The sequence below is a fragment of the Phocoena phocoena genome, chromosome 9 (assembly GCF_963924675.1).
Source record: "Phocoena phocoena chromosome 9, mPhoPho1.1, whole genome shotgun sequence".
Classification (NCBI taxonomy): domain Eukaryota; kingdom Metazoa; phylum Chordata; class Mammalia; order Artiodactyla; family Phocoenidae; genus Phocoena; species Phocoena phocoena.
In genome coordinates this window covers 82,174,165-82,191,092 of record NC_089227.1, presented here as the reverse complement: position 1 = coordinate 82,191,092, position 16,928 = coordinate 82,174,165, and the positions used below count along the sequence as shown (strand labels likewise).

The following is a 16,928-nucleotide window of genomic DNA, read 5'->3' as shown; positions in this document are numbered from 1 at the left end:
GTCCTGCACTCCTACGTCCTGTGGTTGGCGGGAATGAGAAGCAGGACAGGACCAGTGCTGGGTCTGCAGTAACAGCGGGATCAAACCTAGGAACTCTGTGTTCACATCTCAATTAGAGGCTGAAGGACCTACATGGGCTCCAAGTCCTGTAGAAAGGAGGGCATGTGACCTCCAGGGATGACTTCCGAGCTCCAAGAAGAATTTTCAGAACAACACATAACACAGAAGACTTACCTGCAAGCAAGAAGGTGATAAGGCAAGTTTCCTTTGGCAAATACAGCTTGAGACGAGACCCACTGAACACATACTCCACCACGGCTTCAGAACGACCTGCCCGCTGAAGGAAGGGCAGAAACTGCTTTGCTTTTTGGGTGTCCTGGGGGAGAAAAGAAGAATCGTTAGAAAAGTAATGGAATCTAGGTAAATGTATGTTTCTCTCTGGTCTAGGGCAAAAAGTCTGGCAGACCACAGGAAGCTGGGTGAAAAACCCTAGAATATCAGACATTTCTGAAACCAGGACAAAAACAAGATACCGATGTGACTTTCATAGGAGAAATACAGTTAATCAAAAGCTTCCAGAACATTCTCACTCTCTTCTCCCCTCTGTTCAATTACTAAAGTGGATATAAAAGTTAGGACGGGGCTTCCCTCGTGGCGCAGTGGTTGAGAGTCCGCCTGCCGATGCAGGCGACACGGGTTCATGCCCCGGTCCAGGAAGATCCCACATGCCGCGGAGCGGCTGGACCTGTGAGCCATGGCCGCTGAGCCTGCGCGTCCGGAGCCTATGCTCTGCAATGGGAGAGGCCACAACAGTGAGAGCCTCGCATACCGCAAAAAAAAAAAAAAAAAAAAAAAAAAGGTTAGGACTGTGGCCTGAAATGAGAATTTCACTCCTCTGGAATAGGAAAAAGAGCTCTTCTTCCTTCTACATAAAATCGACGAGAGAAGACCAATACTCACCTTCTTTGGAGATTAATCTAACCTTTAATTTTCATTTAAAAACCCCCAAACAAACGAACAAAAAAAAACCTGTGACACCCGGCTCCTGATACAGCCCCTAAAGCCCTTTCCGAGGAAACCCAAAACAGTTCATCTTCAAACTTTAATAGGCTATGTTTTCCTAACAAGGAGGAGAGCACAGCCTTCTTTGGGCACCAATACCGCAAGCCCTGCTCCCCACGCTTTTGAGGGATGAGCCAGGACCTGGGGCACACTGCTCCTGTTCCCAGCCTGGGAAATCTGCAACAGCAGGATGTGAACCACAGGGACCAGTAAATACTGCATCATGTCAGCGCAAATAATTACAGAAACAATAAAAACACATGAAACTGCACAGGGCTTTTTTAACTTTTTTCACACATCAACGCAAACTGCATGCATTCCACCCTCAAGAGTGCCAAATCGTGGACCTTCTGGACCTCAGAGCTCTCAGCTTTGGAGGAGCTAAGAGACATCAAGTCCTTTCAGTCTCTCAAGCTAATTAAACAGATGACAGAGTAAGCAAGCATCGAAGTATCACGCAGCACGTGCTGGGGGACTAGTCACTGGATGAATTGAGGAGGTTTTCAGCGCAGCCAGCCCACTGGCAAACTCCCTCTGAGGACAGCAAGCTCTGCACACTTTCCTGACTCGGATGACATAAGCCGTCCGCACTCACCAAGCTCTTCCTTCCTAACTCTGAGCGGCAGAGCCATTGCACCTGAATTCACGCACATCAGATAATGAAAATTTAACAAGCCATCAAGTATTTGAGCATCTTCACAGCAGCCAAAGGGGCTCCTCTAATTCAGAAGCAGTGAGGTAGGCTGGGATGAAAACAATATTTATAGTAATGAGATTCATCCTTCCCTTCAAACAGATTCCCAGAGAAAAGGAGAGGCAGTCATCCATTCTCAGTGTTTCTAAGGGCACACTGGTAAAAGGTAAGGTAACAATGAGCTTTAGTGGGTTGGAAACTCCCCCAATGAACACTTAAACAAATACGCATTCTACTATCCACACACAGTGGGAAAATGCTTTCTAGCAGTTGGCTGAAGTCCAGAACAGCCAAGCAAGACAAATGCTCCATGGGAAAGAAGGCACTACTACCTGATTAAAATCCTCTTGCCACACTAGAATAAATCTGGGACATTATTCCTGAGCTGAGCCAATAAGTCAACAATTATCAAATTGATTATCACAAATCATTAGGCAACTTAAGGTCTCTAAAGAGAAGGCCTTCCCTCAAGACTGCAGTAATCTATATTTTTCAGAAATAGACATTTGCTCATCACTGTCTCCTGGACGTAATTACCTGAGAAAAAGATGCTTACAGGAATAAAACAGCACATGCACAGGTACACCGTTAATGCAGCAGATTCTCCTATTTTGCTAAATGATTACTTAGTTTATCAAGAGACATACTTACTCAGAGAATCAAGGAGAAACGAAGGGGCCCTACTATTAGCTATGTAAGACACATAGACAGAGAGACAGACAGATAGATAAAAATAAACCAATGGATGTTCCTCACTCCTCCTAAGCCTCAACCTACAACTTAGTCCTATTCCAGAAATACACAGGAGGACAGCAAAGAGAATGTGACATGCCATCGATTATGACAAAGATTAGAAGTGAAAGCCAACTGTGACAATCGAAGGCATGAAAGCAAATTTTAAAAGCCCACCACAATTGGCCATGTCTCTTTCCAGAGGCAAAACTGTAAGATAAGACATGGAGCTCCCCATCCTCTTGAGGCAAATGCTCCAAAGGCCTGGAGCAGGTGATATGCCCGTGGACCACCTGTTAAAGGAAAAGATGGAAATCTTGTCCAAGGTGGTAGAGTTTTAGAAATAAAAAATTCTTATAAAGCCAATTAAATTGAATGTAATCACGAAAAGATATCAACTCTTTCAAATCTCAGTCACAGGCAGGCAATGGTGTCTGTCTTTCCTTGTCATCTCAAGCTGTCCCTTTGCTTGGCAAATTCCTTTTCAATCCAAAAATTCTTGAAACCTTTAATATTTGTTTCAGTGGCTCAAAAGAAAAGACTGGCAAGGCATATTGACAAGTTCCCTCAGGTGATGTAGCTGTAAGTCATTCTCTGCTAATTTAGCTATGGAATTTTTTTTTTTTAAGGAATTTTGATTTTTAGAAAATGGACTAAATGCTATGGCTAAATGACTTGCCTTCCAAGGAGCCTGTGAAAGTATAGCAACGTGCTAGATTCCAATACTCATTTCTAAGGTTACAGCTATAGGTAAAGAAGAGAAAGCATGACTATGAGAACCAGTATAAGAGAGTCCAGTTTAGGCCCTACTGAGGGGTTGAAGATGCCAGGTGGATCTCAAGGGCAGCCAAGTGATCAAGTTCAAAGCATGTCATTAACACGACATTTAAAATTTTCTTCCAATAATGCAAAGCAGGACCTTCTAAGACTTAGTGAAGTGACAGATTTCCTTATAACTCCAAACATATTTTTAAAAATAAAGATTAAAGGCCTCAAATTTAAAGAGATAACAACATCGAGACTTAGGATGCTCACTTCAAGGTAAGACTATTAAATATCAAATATTTCTGCTTAGAAGTCTAGTTGCAAAGTCCCTCATCCTCAGGTTTTCTATGCTGTGGCTGGTTTACATGAGGTCTGGGAATCTATTGGCCATAGTTGTCATAGTTGAGCTACACAGTCTCAAGGCTTTGAGAATCCATGTAGATAAATGAGCTATAGTTTTGTTTTCTATACTAACATTCCCCTCCACTGGTGTAAATAATCAAGAAGTAACTGCAGTGCTGAGCAGATAAGCGCTCTTTGTTGCACTGGCACTTTTCACATTACCTGTGCTCCTAGAAAAGCTAATTTAAGGTTGTATTAGCTACATTTAACCTGCTATTGTGGATGGCATCTCTTTAAGGAATGTTTCCGCCTCCTCAATGCACCTTGAAATTGAGAAAGTAATGATGTAACAAACATGCCTGGGGTGACTTCATTTCAAAGAATGTGAATATCTATACTTCAAACTTACAGGAGCAGGGCTTTGAAGGACGCTGAAGAAAAGAAGGATGATCCTTAGGGAGTGGAAAAGGTTATAAAGACACCTTAATCATACACTCCTACTCTGCCCTCACTTCTGGATGGTCAGGCTAAATTTCTTGTAAATGTGGGTGCATGTGTCAATGCCTATAAAAAAAAATCCCTATAGCAGTGAGACTGCAACTTACCTCTACAAAGTACCCTCCCGTGTAAGCAAACACACATGTTTGAAATAACTGAATACAATGAATTACCAAGTTTGGGAGAGTGGGAAAGTTGTGAATGGGAGTGGGGTGGGAAAGAGAACAAGGAAAGCAGAATCCTTATATGGCAGGCACAGGACAGAGGTCCACAAGAACACTACTTACACAGCTAGGTCCCCTGCATCCTTGAAGAGCAGAACTTACATAAATCAAAGTTCTCTGAATTCTAGAACCGGGATTTTGGCTGTCCGTTTACACTAGACGTTAGCAAAGTGAATTCTATGATTTTTCCATTGAAAATAGCCATACAGTAGGCATTAACGTGGTTAGGACTGGTGAGAGGCAAACCTCATGGCACACAGAACAGCACAGGCAAATGGGAATCAGTAAACTTATTAGTTAACAATTAACCACTCAGGATTACCACGTGCAAGTCTCAAATGGGAACTGTTAATGACGAAGCTCACTAATTAGTTCCCATCATCACAATCACTCTTTGATTAACATCATAGGAAAAAGAACTAAAACCAAATACATGCAGAGCTTACAATGGTACCATGGGGGTATTCAACTCCACAAGCACTTGAGAAACTGAACTCGAAAGAGGCCCATCAAACGTGATGAAGCTTCCTGCAGGTATAGCTGCGGCCTGAACTGCCCACTCCAGCAAACCAGGAGCGTTTCTCCCCTAAAAGAGCCAACAATCCTGTATCTATAGGACTGACCTGAGGCTCAAGGACTCCAGAGCACAATGCTGTTTGGGTCCAATCAATCTTAATATTGAAGCAGCAAAGTCTATGTGTACAAGAGGACAGATGCAGAGAGAAAAAGAGAACATGGAAATCAGAACTTACGGCTAAGGATACTGAAGCAAACACACTCTGTTATTTTAAGCTGTATTGTGGTAATTCATCATCATAGGTATCTATCTTGTCAGGGCTCTCCAGACCAGGTGAATTACCTCTGCAACTATGTGGAAAACAAATCATAACTACATCCCTGACCAGAAAGGCAAAAAAGTCATCCATCACCACACACTCTTCCTCCTTCCCGACCACAGGGCTCTATTGGCCCCATGTGATATTCCAATTCACACAATGAGCTTATGATTCTCTTTGAGGAATGAGCTGCATAGCAAGATAATCTCTTGACATAAATGGGGCCCTGAGAGGAGATACTTGGGAATAGGCCCAGCTCCAACATTACCACAAAGCACTTAAACATCTGAAGCTCCCCTTCCCTGGCTGGTTATCAATGTTTCGTGGTGAAGTGTCTGTAAACGGGGCTGGTAGAGGGTGTAAACATCAGTGAGGCGCAAGTTTAACAGGAATGAAGTGAACATAGGAGAGAACCCTAGAGAAAACCACTCTGGGAAAAAAAAATTATAAAGAAACAAACCATGAGAAAAAACAGGTGCTGAAGCTGGGCCATCAATAATCTTTCATCAAGTGTCGTCTATGGTTTACAGTTTCTCACAGTGTTTAGTTAGCTGGCACAGCACCTCACTCAGGCTCCAACACGTCAGAAAGTAGGAGAAATCATGTTTCAGGCTCCGGGCTCCATTCCTGGGAGCATGAAGCAAGAGGACATTTGCAGGAGTCCTAGGTTGGAAGAAAGCCCTAAACTTGGGAGGCTGCATTCTAATCGGGAGAACACTCAGAGAACATGACCTTCAGTTTTCTTCCCTGCTTCTACTTCTTTACCAATTATTAAGGGAGGGCAGCCTTAAAAAGCAGAGACCAAAGGGCAGAGGGAGCCAGTGTGGTGTGCTTCCCACACTGTAAGAAGAAAGCTGTTGACCATGTCCTCTGTGTCCCCAACATGGAGGGGAAAATTCCTCCGCCATCAGACTTGAAACGTTGAGGATGCGCCTGACCTCTAGAGCCCTGCAAAAGACAGGTGTCTATGAGTATTTTTATTTGGTTGGTCTTGCCCACCATCTAGCTCTGTTCCATGAGGTACAACACTGAGAAAAGAAAGCAGGACTTGGCAAATGTTAAGAAGAGAAGCGCAATCATGTGTTTAGAATGAAAACATGCAAAGCAGCATCCCAACAATCGTGGCGGTCCAGCTAAGAGCAAGTCAAATCCTGCCACAGAGATTAGAGTGGCCCCAGAATACGGCCTGGCCTTCACCTGCCATCACTCCAAGCTGGACGTACCTGAAATCTCCCTCAACAGGGCTCTGGATAAACAAACTGTAGTCCACTCACATGACAGAATACTACTCTACAATAAAGAGGAAGTAGGCAACAACGCGGATGGATCTCAAATACATGACTCCATTTCTACGACAGTCTTACAAAAGTTAAACTGTAAGGACAGAAAGCAGATCAGTGGTTGCCATAGATCAGGGGAAGGGTTGGGGGTTGACTCCAGAGGGGACGGAAGCATTGTGGGGGATGATGAAAGCCTCTTTTCTTGACTTTGGTGATGGCTTTGTGTATACCTGTTTATCAAAACTCCATAAGTTACACCTAAATTTAAAAATAAACAAGAAGGGCTTCCCTGGTGGCGCAGTGGTTGAGAGTCCGCCTGCTAATGCAGGGGACACGGGTTCGTGCCCCGGTCTGGGAGGATCCCTCATGCCGCGGAGCGGCTGGGCCCATGAGCCGTGGCCACTGAGCCTGCGCGTCCGGAGCCTGTGCTCCACAACGGGAAAGACCACAGCAGTGAGAGGCCCGCGTACTGCAAAAAAAAAAAAAAAAAAATTTAAGCAGAAAATAGTTTGGATGAGAAAGCAAGGGGTTAGAAGAGCGTAGAAAAAAAAAATCTTAGCCATTTCCCAAAAGCACCATAAGAAAGTATCAATTCTTAGGCAATGGCTAAGAGAAAGCATGATGTCATCCCTCAGTTGGCTATACAGAGGAAATATTCTCATCAAATAATGAAGAGAGTACTACTAAGTACATATGCCTATTGACATTTCTTTTCTACCTTGAAATAAAATCATTCTGTGATCCGGATTAATGTGAATAAAATAATACCCAATTCCCAATCAAATGAAAATTCTGTACAGGCTCAGAGATTATTCTTTTATCAAATGACTTTCAGTTTCCCAAATTTAACCAGCTGAAATTATGCTGTGAGAACTAATCAATTTAACCTTTAGAAATGCAGTTACAGCCTCTGAGCGGGAAACATCTGCATTTTATCACCAACAGGAAATACAATGCCCTTCGTTTATTCTCTAAGACAAGAAAAAAAAAGTCTACTTATAAGTTTAGTATAGAAAGTGCAGATGGTGGTATATCTGTGTCTCAGATAAAGAGAGCAGATGTAAATCTGTATCTACTTACGATGAGGGTATCAACTCTTACCAGTCCGCTCTCTTCCTTTCTTCAATCCTCTTTCTTTAGCGTGGATGACCAAGGCAGGCCAAGCCACATCCCTCCTCAGGTCTGCCATTCCACTCAACTGTCTCAAAGTTATGGCTCATGATTTGTGGTGTTCACAAATAAACTCCACCTTCTTCCCATCCACTATTTCATCCCAAACTGTCCCTAGTCCCATTTCTACAGACTCTAGCTCTCCAACAGATTACTATTACAATTCTTGGTTAAACTGATATTCAGCGTTTCTAAAATCATGACTTTTTAAATTACAGCCCTCCCTGGAGCGCTCCCATCTGCCTATTGACCTCTGCATAAATGGTAACCCGTGGGGCCTGCTACACAGCAGATGCCCTGGGCCGACCCTGGAAATTCCCTTCACATCCTTTCCTAGGTTGTATTTCCTGAATCCATGCCTTCTTCCATAAAAACCTTCCTCCTTACAACCTTTTCCTTAAAAAAACAAAAAAAACAAAAAAACCCACTATTTTTTCATGGAGAAAATGTCTTATCTTGGATCAGTTAAGTAAATATAGGAATTGCTTTTGTAGATTTTGTAGATTTTATTCGGGCGAAAGACTATCCTATTCATGAGAACATTGAATCAACACATAAATTCTTTTCATTATCTACGAGCATAGCAATAAACTATATTTCTGATACCACTGGCTGCTTAGTTATATGAAGAAAACATTTTACTATGAAACTTAATTATAACTGCTCAAGAATATGGACATAAGAGACAGTGGTCTAAAATTACCAATTTATAACAAAAAAAAAGTTTGAAAGGGAGCTTAAACGCACTGGAAGGCATACCTTCCAATTATTTTCAGGTTAATTATTTCTCAAAAAACATGTAATTTATCCGAATTGTAGAAAAACCAATTTATATCAGACAATTACATTGATAAGAAAATAGTTAAAGATAGCATTCCTATTTTAAATTGGTAAAGATAAACACAATCAATGGGGATGTGAAAAAAGGCCATTTAAATTTTTAACAAGTCTGCTGTTACTTTTCTAAGAAAAAAGGACAATAAATTATTATAGGAATACCACAATAAACATCTCGTACGTTACGAGAAAAAGGACGTGAGAATGGTCTAAAAACATAGCTTATACCTGTATGTGACAGTGAGAATAGGGAACAAAGCACTCAACCAGCATCTGTTAACTCTGGATTATCAATTACAAGGCTATGATTAAAAAGTAACATACAGGTTTGGGGCGTCCCTGGTGGCGCAGTGGTTGAGAGTCCGCCTGCCGATGCAGGGGACACGGATTCGTGCCCCGGTCCGGGAAGATCCCACATGCCACGGAGTGGCTGGGCCCGTGAGCCATGGCCGCTAAGCCTGCGCGTCCGGAGCCTGTGCTCCGCAATGGGAGAGGCCACAGTGTTGAGAGGCCCGCGTACCGCAAAAAAAAAAAAAAAAAAAGTAACATACAGGTCTGAAGTACAATTTTTTCTTTAAAAATTTTAGACCGATTTTTATCACTTCTAAGGTCTCTATATGCAAGAGGTGAGGATTTATTACAGAACCACAAAATGGCTTGAAAGATATAATTAAAATAATACGCGCAGAGTAAAGAATTTAAACGATGGTCTAACAAAGCACAAGTTTTCATTTCATGGGCAAATCAAGAACTCAGAGGCAAGGAAATTGATGCCATGCTAAACTCTGCCCCAACTGAGACAAGAACACACAACTTCAGAAAAGGATGGAGGAGGAAAAAAACAAAAAACCAAGCAATCTATGACATGAAATAAAAAATGAAAATAAATGTTAAATAAAGGTTACGTGATTAAAATAATTTCAACATCCCCTAAAAGTACTGTGAACATTCAGCTTTGCTTGAAGACATACCAATTTAGGTCCAATAAATTAAGTAAAAAGCATTTTGAAGGAGTTAATATTTACATTTTTAAAGTGCTAACGAAAATAATTATAAAATTTGCAAGGTTAAGTTCAACTTTTTGAAACAGAGAAAAAGGATATCCAGTATGGTAGAAATTATTAATTAAGACAAAAGGTGGTCAGTGTTTAAGAATAACAAATGCATAAAACTAAAATCTAATCATTTTACTCAATAAAGATTTATAGGTAAATAATGATCATGCTAAAACATGTCATGCTATCCTTTGGTCTAAGTTTCTACTTTATGAAATTGTTCTAAGAAAATAACTACAGACTATGATTTAGCTAAGGAACCAATGTTTGTGTGCGTGTGTGTGTGTGTGTGTGTGTGTGTGTGTGTGTGTGAGAGAGAGAGAGAGAGAGAGAGAGAGAGAGAAAGGAAAAAATGTTCCAAATAAACTATCCAACAATACATAAGACACAATACTAGGTAGACATTAAAAGTGTAAAAGAGGAATATTCATGTGGAAAAAGGAATTAAGCACCTATTATGTGTCACTGTTTTACACACTGACTGTACCGTTAAGAATAAAAGAAAGTCTCTGTTCTGAAAAAACCTTTCATCACTTAAAAAAGAGAGGGGGGAGGAGAGAAAATGAAAAAAGAAAACAACCCCACATTTTGGTGAACAGATGTATTCTTATTGAAAAATTTCTGGTAGTACTGGTAGAGATGATTTTCTTCCTTTGGCTTATTGATATTCAGTGCATTTAAAGACAAAAATTTTGACAGAAAACTTGTGCTAAGAACTGTGTACGTTTTTGTTTTTATTTAATTTATTTATTTGGTTGTGCCGGGCCTTAGCTGTGGCAGGTGGGCTCCTTAGTTGCGGCATGCATGTGGGATCTAGTTCCCTGACCAGGGACTGAACCTGGATCCCCTGCATTGGGAGCGCAGTCTTATCCACTGCGCCACCAGGGAAGTCCCCAAGTTTTTGTTTTTAAAAGAAGAAAATACATTAATATTCAGGGCTTATTCAGTTTTGCCCAGATAAACTTGCAAATTATTCAGGTCAGATAACTCTCTCCAGTTTATTTTTTTTTTTTGAGCCAAGAGTCAACATTCTCTTGAGTGAATTAGTTCTTCAAATTGTTCCACATATTTTGAGACAAATAAATATTATGGACACTGTAATGAAGTCTGGACACTGATTTGGAAAACATCCCGACCTAAAATTGCATGTGAAACGTGCTCCGTGATTCCTTCAAAAACATCATCTAAAGCACAGAGCTTTATGGCACTGAAGACAGCAAACTAAGTAGCTCTTTTCCTAAGGAATAAAAGTTTAACTTAGATAATTATGGTTCAGAGCCCAAAAGGAGTGTCGACATTAGGTAGAAATACAAACAAAAATCACACATTATTAGCATGATGCAAGAATAAGAAAAATGTGTTCCTAGTAAAGCCAGCAGCACGATGTAAAGGGTGCCATGGTTGGGCTCAGAAACAGATTTAATAAAAAGTACCCAGAATTCCACACATACATGAAAAATGTGCAATGATAGGCTAAACAGTAAAGAAACTACCCTTAAAGAAAAATAACTTTAAAGTTGTTAGAATTGTCGTCTTTTGGCATATATTTGGGAATTCTAATTCTTCCTAAGGAAAACTACAGATTTAACCCTGCCTCCAACCAGTGACTTTACAACTTTGATATGATGTATTTGCATATGGATATTGTACTGAGGTTCTAAATGTGAGATTCTAAGGATCTAGCCTATCAATTGAACAAGACCTCCAACTAACTCCTCCTTTAGGCCTCATTTTAAAATCACTTAAAAGATGGTCTCTGAGCACATGGGAGAAGGGGTAGGCTGTGAAGATACACTCTCACAGGTCTCTATACTTCTATCATAGCTGTAATTAGAGACCGAATTGTGTATGACCTAGAAGGACTACACCTGTACAGTTTAATGTTCTATCCTCAACGCCTAGCACTGTGCCTGGAATATAATAAGCTTTTGATAAATACTAATTGTTTGATCATTCATTCATGACTCAACATGACAAATGCATCTAAAACACAAGCCAGATAGCATATGTTAAATGTCAAGGAGAGATAATGGGGCAGTAAAAGAACTCAGGAGAGAAGGAGTATGGTTCGGGACTTGGATAAAAAGTTTGCAATACAAATACTACTGATGAGGATGATGGGTCATTTTAGAGGACTTTCTGTAGGCTAGGCAGGACGCTCAGCCATTTAATAACCACCACCACCACCATATGAACCATGTCAACTGTTCTAAATACTTCGGATGTATTAACTCATTCAAGTACACCACAACCTAATGAGGTAATAAGGGCCATTATTACCTTCATGTTACAGATGAGAAAACCATGGCACAGAGATGTTAAATAACCTCAAGGTGACAAATTAATAAGCAATCGAGCCAGGACTTGAACTTGGCTGATCTGATACTGGGGCTCATGCTACTAATCACGTACTCCGTACTGCTGCCATATGCTAGAAAACAGGCATCTTTCCTGTTGTATCCTTCTACTAGTCTACCCACTTCTAGTTACTAACCAGCACAGTTAACGGTACATCTAAGATCTAGGGTCACATTCGTTCAAACACAATTTCATACTGTTTAGGTCATCTCCTGGCAGATCAAATCTAAATCAGGCTCTGTGAAGAGATACAAAAAAGATCCCATTTTCTCAGGAGTTTATCAACTATTCAGGAAAACCACTGCACATATGTCAACTGAGACTGGTTACCAATCAATATATCAACAAGTACAAAATCATGGTAATAAGTGATTGTGTAAATGCTGAAGTAAAGCATGATGAGAAGGCAGTGAGGATCAAAAGGGAAAATTGCCAGGAAGAAGAGAAAGGGCCTGAAGGAGGAGGAGGGCATGGTCAGGAGCGCTGAGACAGCTACTCAGAAACAGCACATCCATAAGGGAGTTGGAGTCAGTGGACTGAGAACTGGAAACAGTGGACTAGACTGAATATGAAAATATTCTCTATGGTGGGTGAAGTAGCCAGGCGTGTTGCAATAATGTCCTACAAGAGAACACAGGTCTTCCTCCAAATTCAAACCTTCCCGAATCTAATCTTGTCTTACGAATTCTATCATTTCTTCCCGAGAACACCCTTTCATGAGGAACTGAGGCACAAAATTACTAGGTAATTCCAAAGCCACCCTGAGGTCTGATTCGAGAATATTTATCTGGACGTCAACACTGCAAGTAGCGTACAAAATTCTGTACAACATATTCCTTAGGGAATATGTTGGAAGCATGATAAATAATGCCTTAAAACTTGAGTAAGCAGAATGTCTGTGTTAGTAAAAATGACTTACTTTGAGATGTTTACATAAGCAATAGCCACAGGACAAAATGAGTTCAATCTAGGGCTAAGCAGTGTTATGATGGTGAAGTGGAGAGTGAAGCCGTGGCTGGGCAGAAATATTTCAAGTTTCATCACATCAGTCGGCAGTCACAGGACAGATCAGACAACCTGATCACACACCTGAACCTGGGAATCGGGAATGTTATCAACTGCCTCCAAAATACCTGAAGCATTCATTTAGCCAAGTCTGCAATGGGCTCATTCACAGCCAATTTGGACCCATGAAATAGACTCATAGAACACTCCCCACATGCACCCAGAGAACAGAAAAGAGAACTGAAGAGCATGAACCAGCGAGAGCAGAATCTGTGCTAGAGGCAACTCTCTCTGGAAAGAGATGACATTTTTTTCTTTGGAAAAAATGCTACTGGACTCCCTCAATTTCTTTTCTCCCTTCTTTGAACAAAGGAAGAAAGACACAAAAATTATAGCTCAGGACACTTAAATAAAAGCTAGGACCCTGTTTCTCAGAGCTCATTTGTAGGCGTCCCCCTGTATGAAGTCAGTTAAACAAGGAATCAGAAGGGAACTAGACAAATTTGTGGCAGAAAACTTCCTGAAAACAGAATTCACGGCAGTGACACACCAAGTCTACAGATTATTTTGGAAATAAGATGTTTTACTGAAAGAAGTAACAAATTTTAAGAAATGCTGTCTCTAATAGTGCTCTAACCTCTGGACAAGTCACCTGATCAAACATTTCTTCAGAGGTGCTGAAATTCAGAGCTGGAACACACCCACCAAACGTCAAGACATAGGGCCCTGTGCTCAATGTCCAATCCCTCTACCTCAACCTATTATGGCGCCTGAATTTTCCAACACAAAAGCTTGTCGGACTGTGACCACCTAGAGGAGTGGGATAGGGAGGGTGGGAGGGAGGCTCAAGAGGGAGGGGATATATGTATACATATAGCTGATTAACTTTGTTATACAGCAGAAACTAACAAAATATTGTAAAGCAATTATACTCCAATAAAGCTGTTAAAAAAAAAAGCTTGTTGGTGAAAAAACGGCAGACCCAGTAAGGTACAGGATGGAATTGGGCATTCTGCAGATGAAAGAGACGTATTCACTTTAGAACTGTATTTTTTAAAAGAACTTCTACAACCAAATGACTCTTCATACTTTCAGGTACAAAGGAGGCAATAAAAACAATGTTATAAGTAGTTTTGTATTTCTCTCTTGTTTTTGCAATTTCTTCCCCTATCCGCTTAAAGGATAATTTTCAAACAGGTAAAATCATGACTTCTATACAAATATAAAATAAAGATGTGTCAAAAATTTTATTTTAACTCACTAATTCATGAGGGAACCAGAAAGATATTACAAGTGATTCGAAGCAGAGCCTGGAGGATGGATATATATACAGGCAGCTAGAAATGCTGAAGTCAGTTTGCTAAAGACGCAAAACTGTACAGCAAAACTATAGAGTGAAAATGTAAAGTTTGAAAATATTTCTTTTACAGAGCAGAAATTAATTGTATCTGTCTATACAGGGCCACATTTGTACAAACAGGAATCATTTGCATCTTTATTAGGTCTTCACAAGTTAAATTCCCTCTCCACAGGGGTGCAAAACATGCCAGTTAAAACGTAAAATAGATAGCTAGTGGGAAGCGGCCGCATAGCACAGGGAGATCAGCTCAGTGCTTTGTGACCGCCTAGAGGGGTGGGATAGGGAAGGTGGGAGGGAGGGAGACGCAAGAAGGAAGAGATATGGGAACATATGTATATGTATAACTACTGATTCACTTTGTTATAAAGCAGAAACTAACACACCATTGTAAAGTAATTATACTCCAATAAAGATGTAAAAAAAAAAAAAAAAAAGCAAAGGGGCTACAGAATCAGATAACCCCAAAGGGTTTACTAGGCAGCACCCAGCGTTCCATTGAAAGGATACCCAATAATCATCTTGCCAGTTTCAAAGTCCACTAACAATTTCTCCTGATGTCCCAAACTAAATAAAAGAGGTGAGAGATTATGTCCTAGATTTCACATCCTACGGTGCAAAAAAAAAATCCACAACAGAAGAACTCAGTTGAAAACTGGATTAAATTTGTAAAAGGAGGTGCTTAAACACAACCACTAACTGTGGTAGAGGCTGAAATACAATCTTTTTAAAATTCCAGCATTTCTATGCAATTTCATTCAGAAACATGTTCAGACTAAGAAAGATAGACTTCTCTCTTATTCCCATGGAAAGCATAAATGCTTTCGGATTTCTTTAGAAGGAGAGAGGGATACCCCTGCAGTTCTGGGGAGTGTGAATAGGAGAGCTTTACAAAACAAGAACTGGCCACACAGGACTCCTAGGGCTCAAAGAACTATGGACAAAAGGCCATAAAGCGACGCACTCAGCCATTAGGGAGGGCGACCAGCTGAAGCAAACTCCCCCCAAATCAAGGTTTCCTTAACGAACTCCAACTCTTTTGCAGAGGGAGAGGGGAAAAGGGAGCTGTGGGGAGGGATGGGAGGACAGGAGAGGAGAGGGGGAGGGGATGGAGAAAGGAAAGAGCCTGAGCAGCATGGGAGAGAGACTCCCAGGGTAGCTGCCACTCTGCCCTCGCAGCTGCCTTGCCACAGGGCTACCGTGCACGTTTCTGTGCTGTGAGAGCCCTGGTCATTGCAGTCCGACTGGAGTGGCTGGAGTTCAAGAACCTTGGGGTGTGGGGAGAAGAACAAAGAGAGCAGCAGCTTCCCCTAAACTGGCAAAAACCAGAGTTGCCAAATGCAGGAGAGATGCGAGAAAGCACCTGAGAGCCCAGCACTAGCACTGAGCCTGGCTTCCCTGTGAGCAGACATCAACCTTATGGAGCACATAAGGCTTCCAGCAGCAAGGTCAGCAGCTGGTGCGCTGGCTCTTGCAGGACAAGGTTCTTCTGGGATTTCCCCAGGGGAGCAAATGTAGTGTGAAGGGAGCTCTAGTGCTAAGCAACCAAACTCCCAGGCAGAACCCCAGGCCTTGACCTTGTGTAGTCAGCACAAAAGGGACATTAGAGGGTTAGGCGGTTACTCAGAGGCTAAGGGAGAGTAAAAGAGGGAAGAGCTATTAAAACAGACAGGAAGGGAGCGTCGGTACCATCAAATCACCGGTGATTAGAAGCTGAGAGGAACCTTAGGGTCACGTAAGCAGGAGGCATTCTAAACAAGAAGGCCAGAAGACACACACGGGAACTGCAGTTTAACAGAGGCCTAAGTTATAAAGCCCCTGGGTGACTGTACTGCTTTATCCCTTCCTCAGACTTACTGGACAGACCACTGTTTATATCTCTTCAGCCGAACATATTTTAAAACTCTTACATTGAGGCCCAACTCCATTGGGAGCTAAGAAAAGATAACTTCTATAATGGCCCCCAAGACTCATGGAAAGGGCTGGCTCCAACACCCCGAGGAAAAGAGGACACTGCTATTCAAGTTCAAAAAGATACTGAAAAACCAGAACCTGAAGGAAGAGGTCAGGAGGACATGCTTAAAATCCTGCTTATTTATTTTAAAGGAACACTTCCATCCTTTATATTTGCATGTGAGACTCTGACTGGGCAACTCTGCAGGTCTTCATGATTTAATGGAGAAAGCAGGGACCTGAAAATCTGACTCCCCCTAATTCCCACCCCCAGAGCTAGTCTTTGGACCATTCTAGGCCACGCTTAAGCACATTCGTATTAGTAATAGTATGTATCTCCAACAAAAACCACTGATGGATAGAGGAGGTTACCAAGCAGTCAGTATGGAACGCGAGCAAAGAAGACGATCTTCAAGGGAGCCCAACCAGAAGGCAAGAAAGGAGAGAAGAGCAGAATAAACAGCAGCACAATCCGCTTCCAAGTCATCAGGATTCCGCATCATGGAAAGGCAGAAGATGTTCAGGAGATGGACAGCCCCATCCTGGTAATCGGACCCGTTCTGGGGCTGTTAGAAATGTGGCTGGAGTGGACAGGATGCCGGGCTAGGCTCTAGCCTCTCATGGTGTCGTCAACACACGTCATAACCCCACACGCACCTGAGAGGAAAGAACACATGACAGGAAATAGAGGAAGTCAAATAGACACTATGACTCACCAAGCACCAGCGGAGGGAGGCAGAGGAAGAAATCGGTGCAACGC

The 16,928-nt window shown here is 41.7% G+C and overlaps 1 protein-coding gene across 1 annotated transcript in view; it reads right to left on the bottom strand.

The window, feature by feature from the left end:
• SND1 (staphylococcal nuclease and tudor domain containing 1) overlaps nt 1–16,928 on the bottom strand; it is a 419,523-nt gene that overhangs the window by 148,137 nt on the left and 254,458 nt on the right. Inside the window, exon 15 of the mRNA XM_065883390.1 lies at nt 235–376. Coding sequence (XP_065739462.1) covers nt 235–376 — 142 coding nt within the window. The remainder of the gene's footprint in view (nt 1–234; nt 377–16,928) is intronic.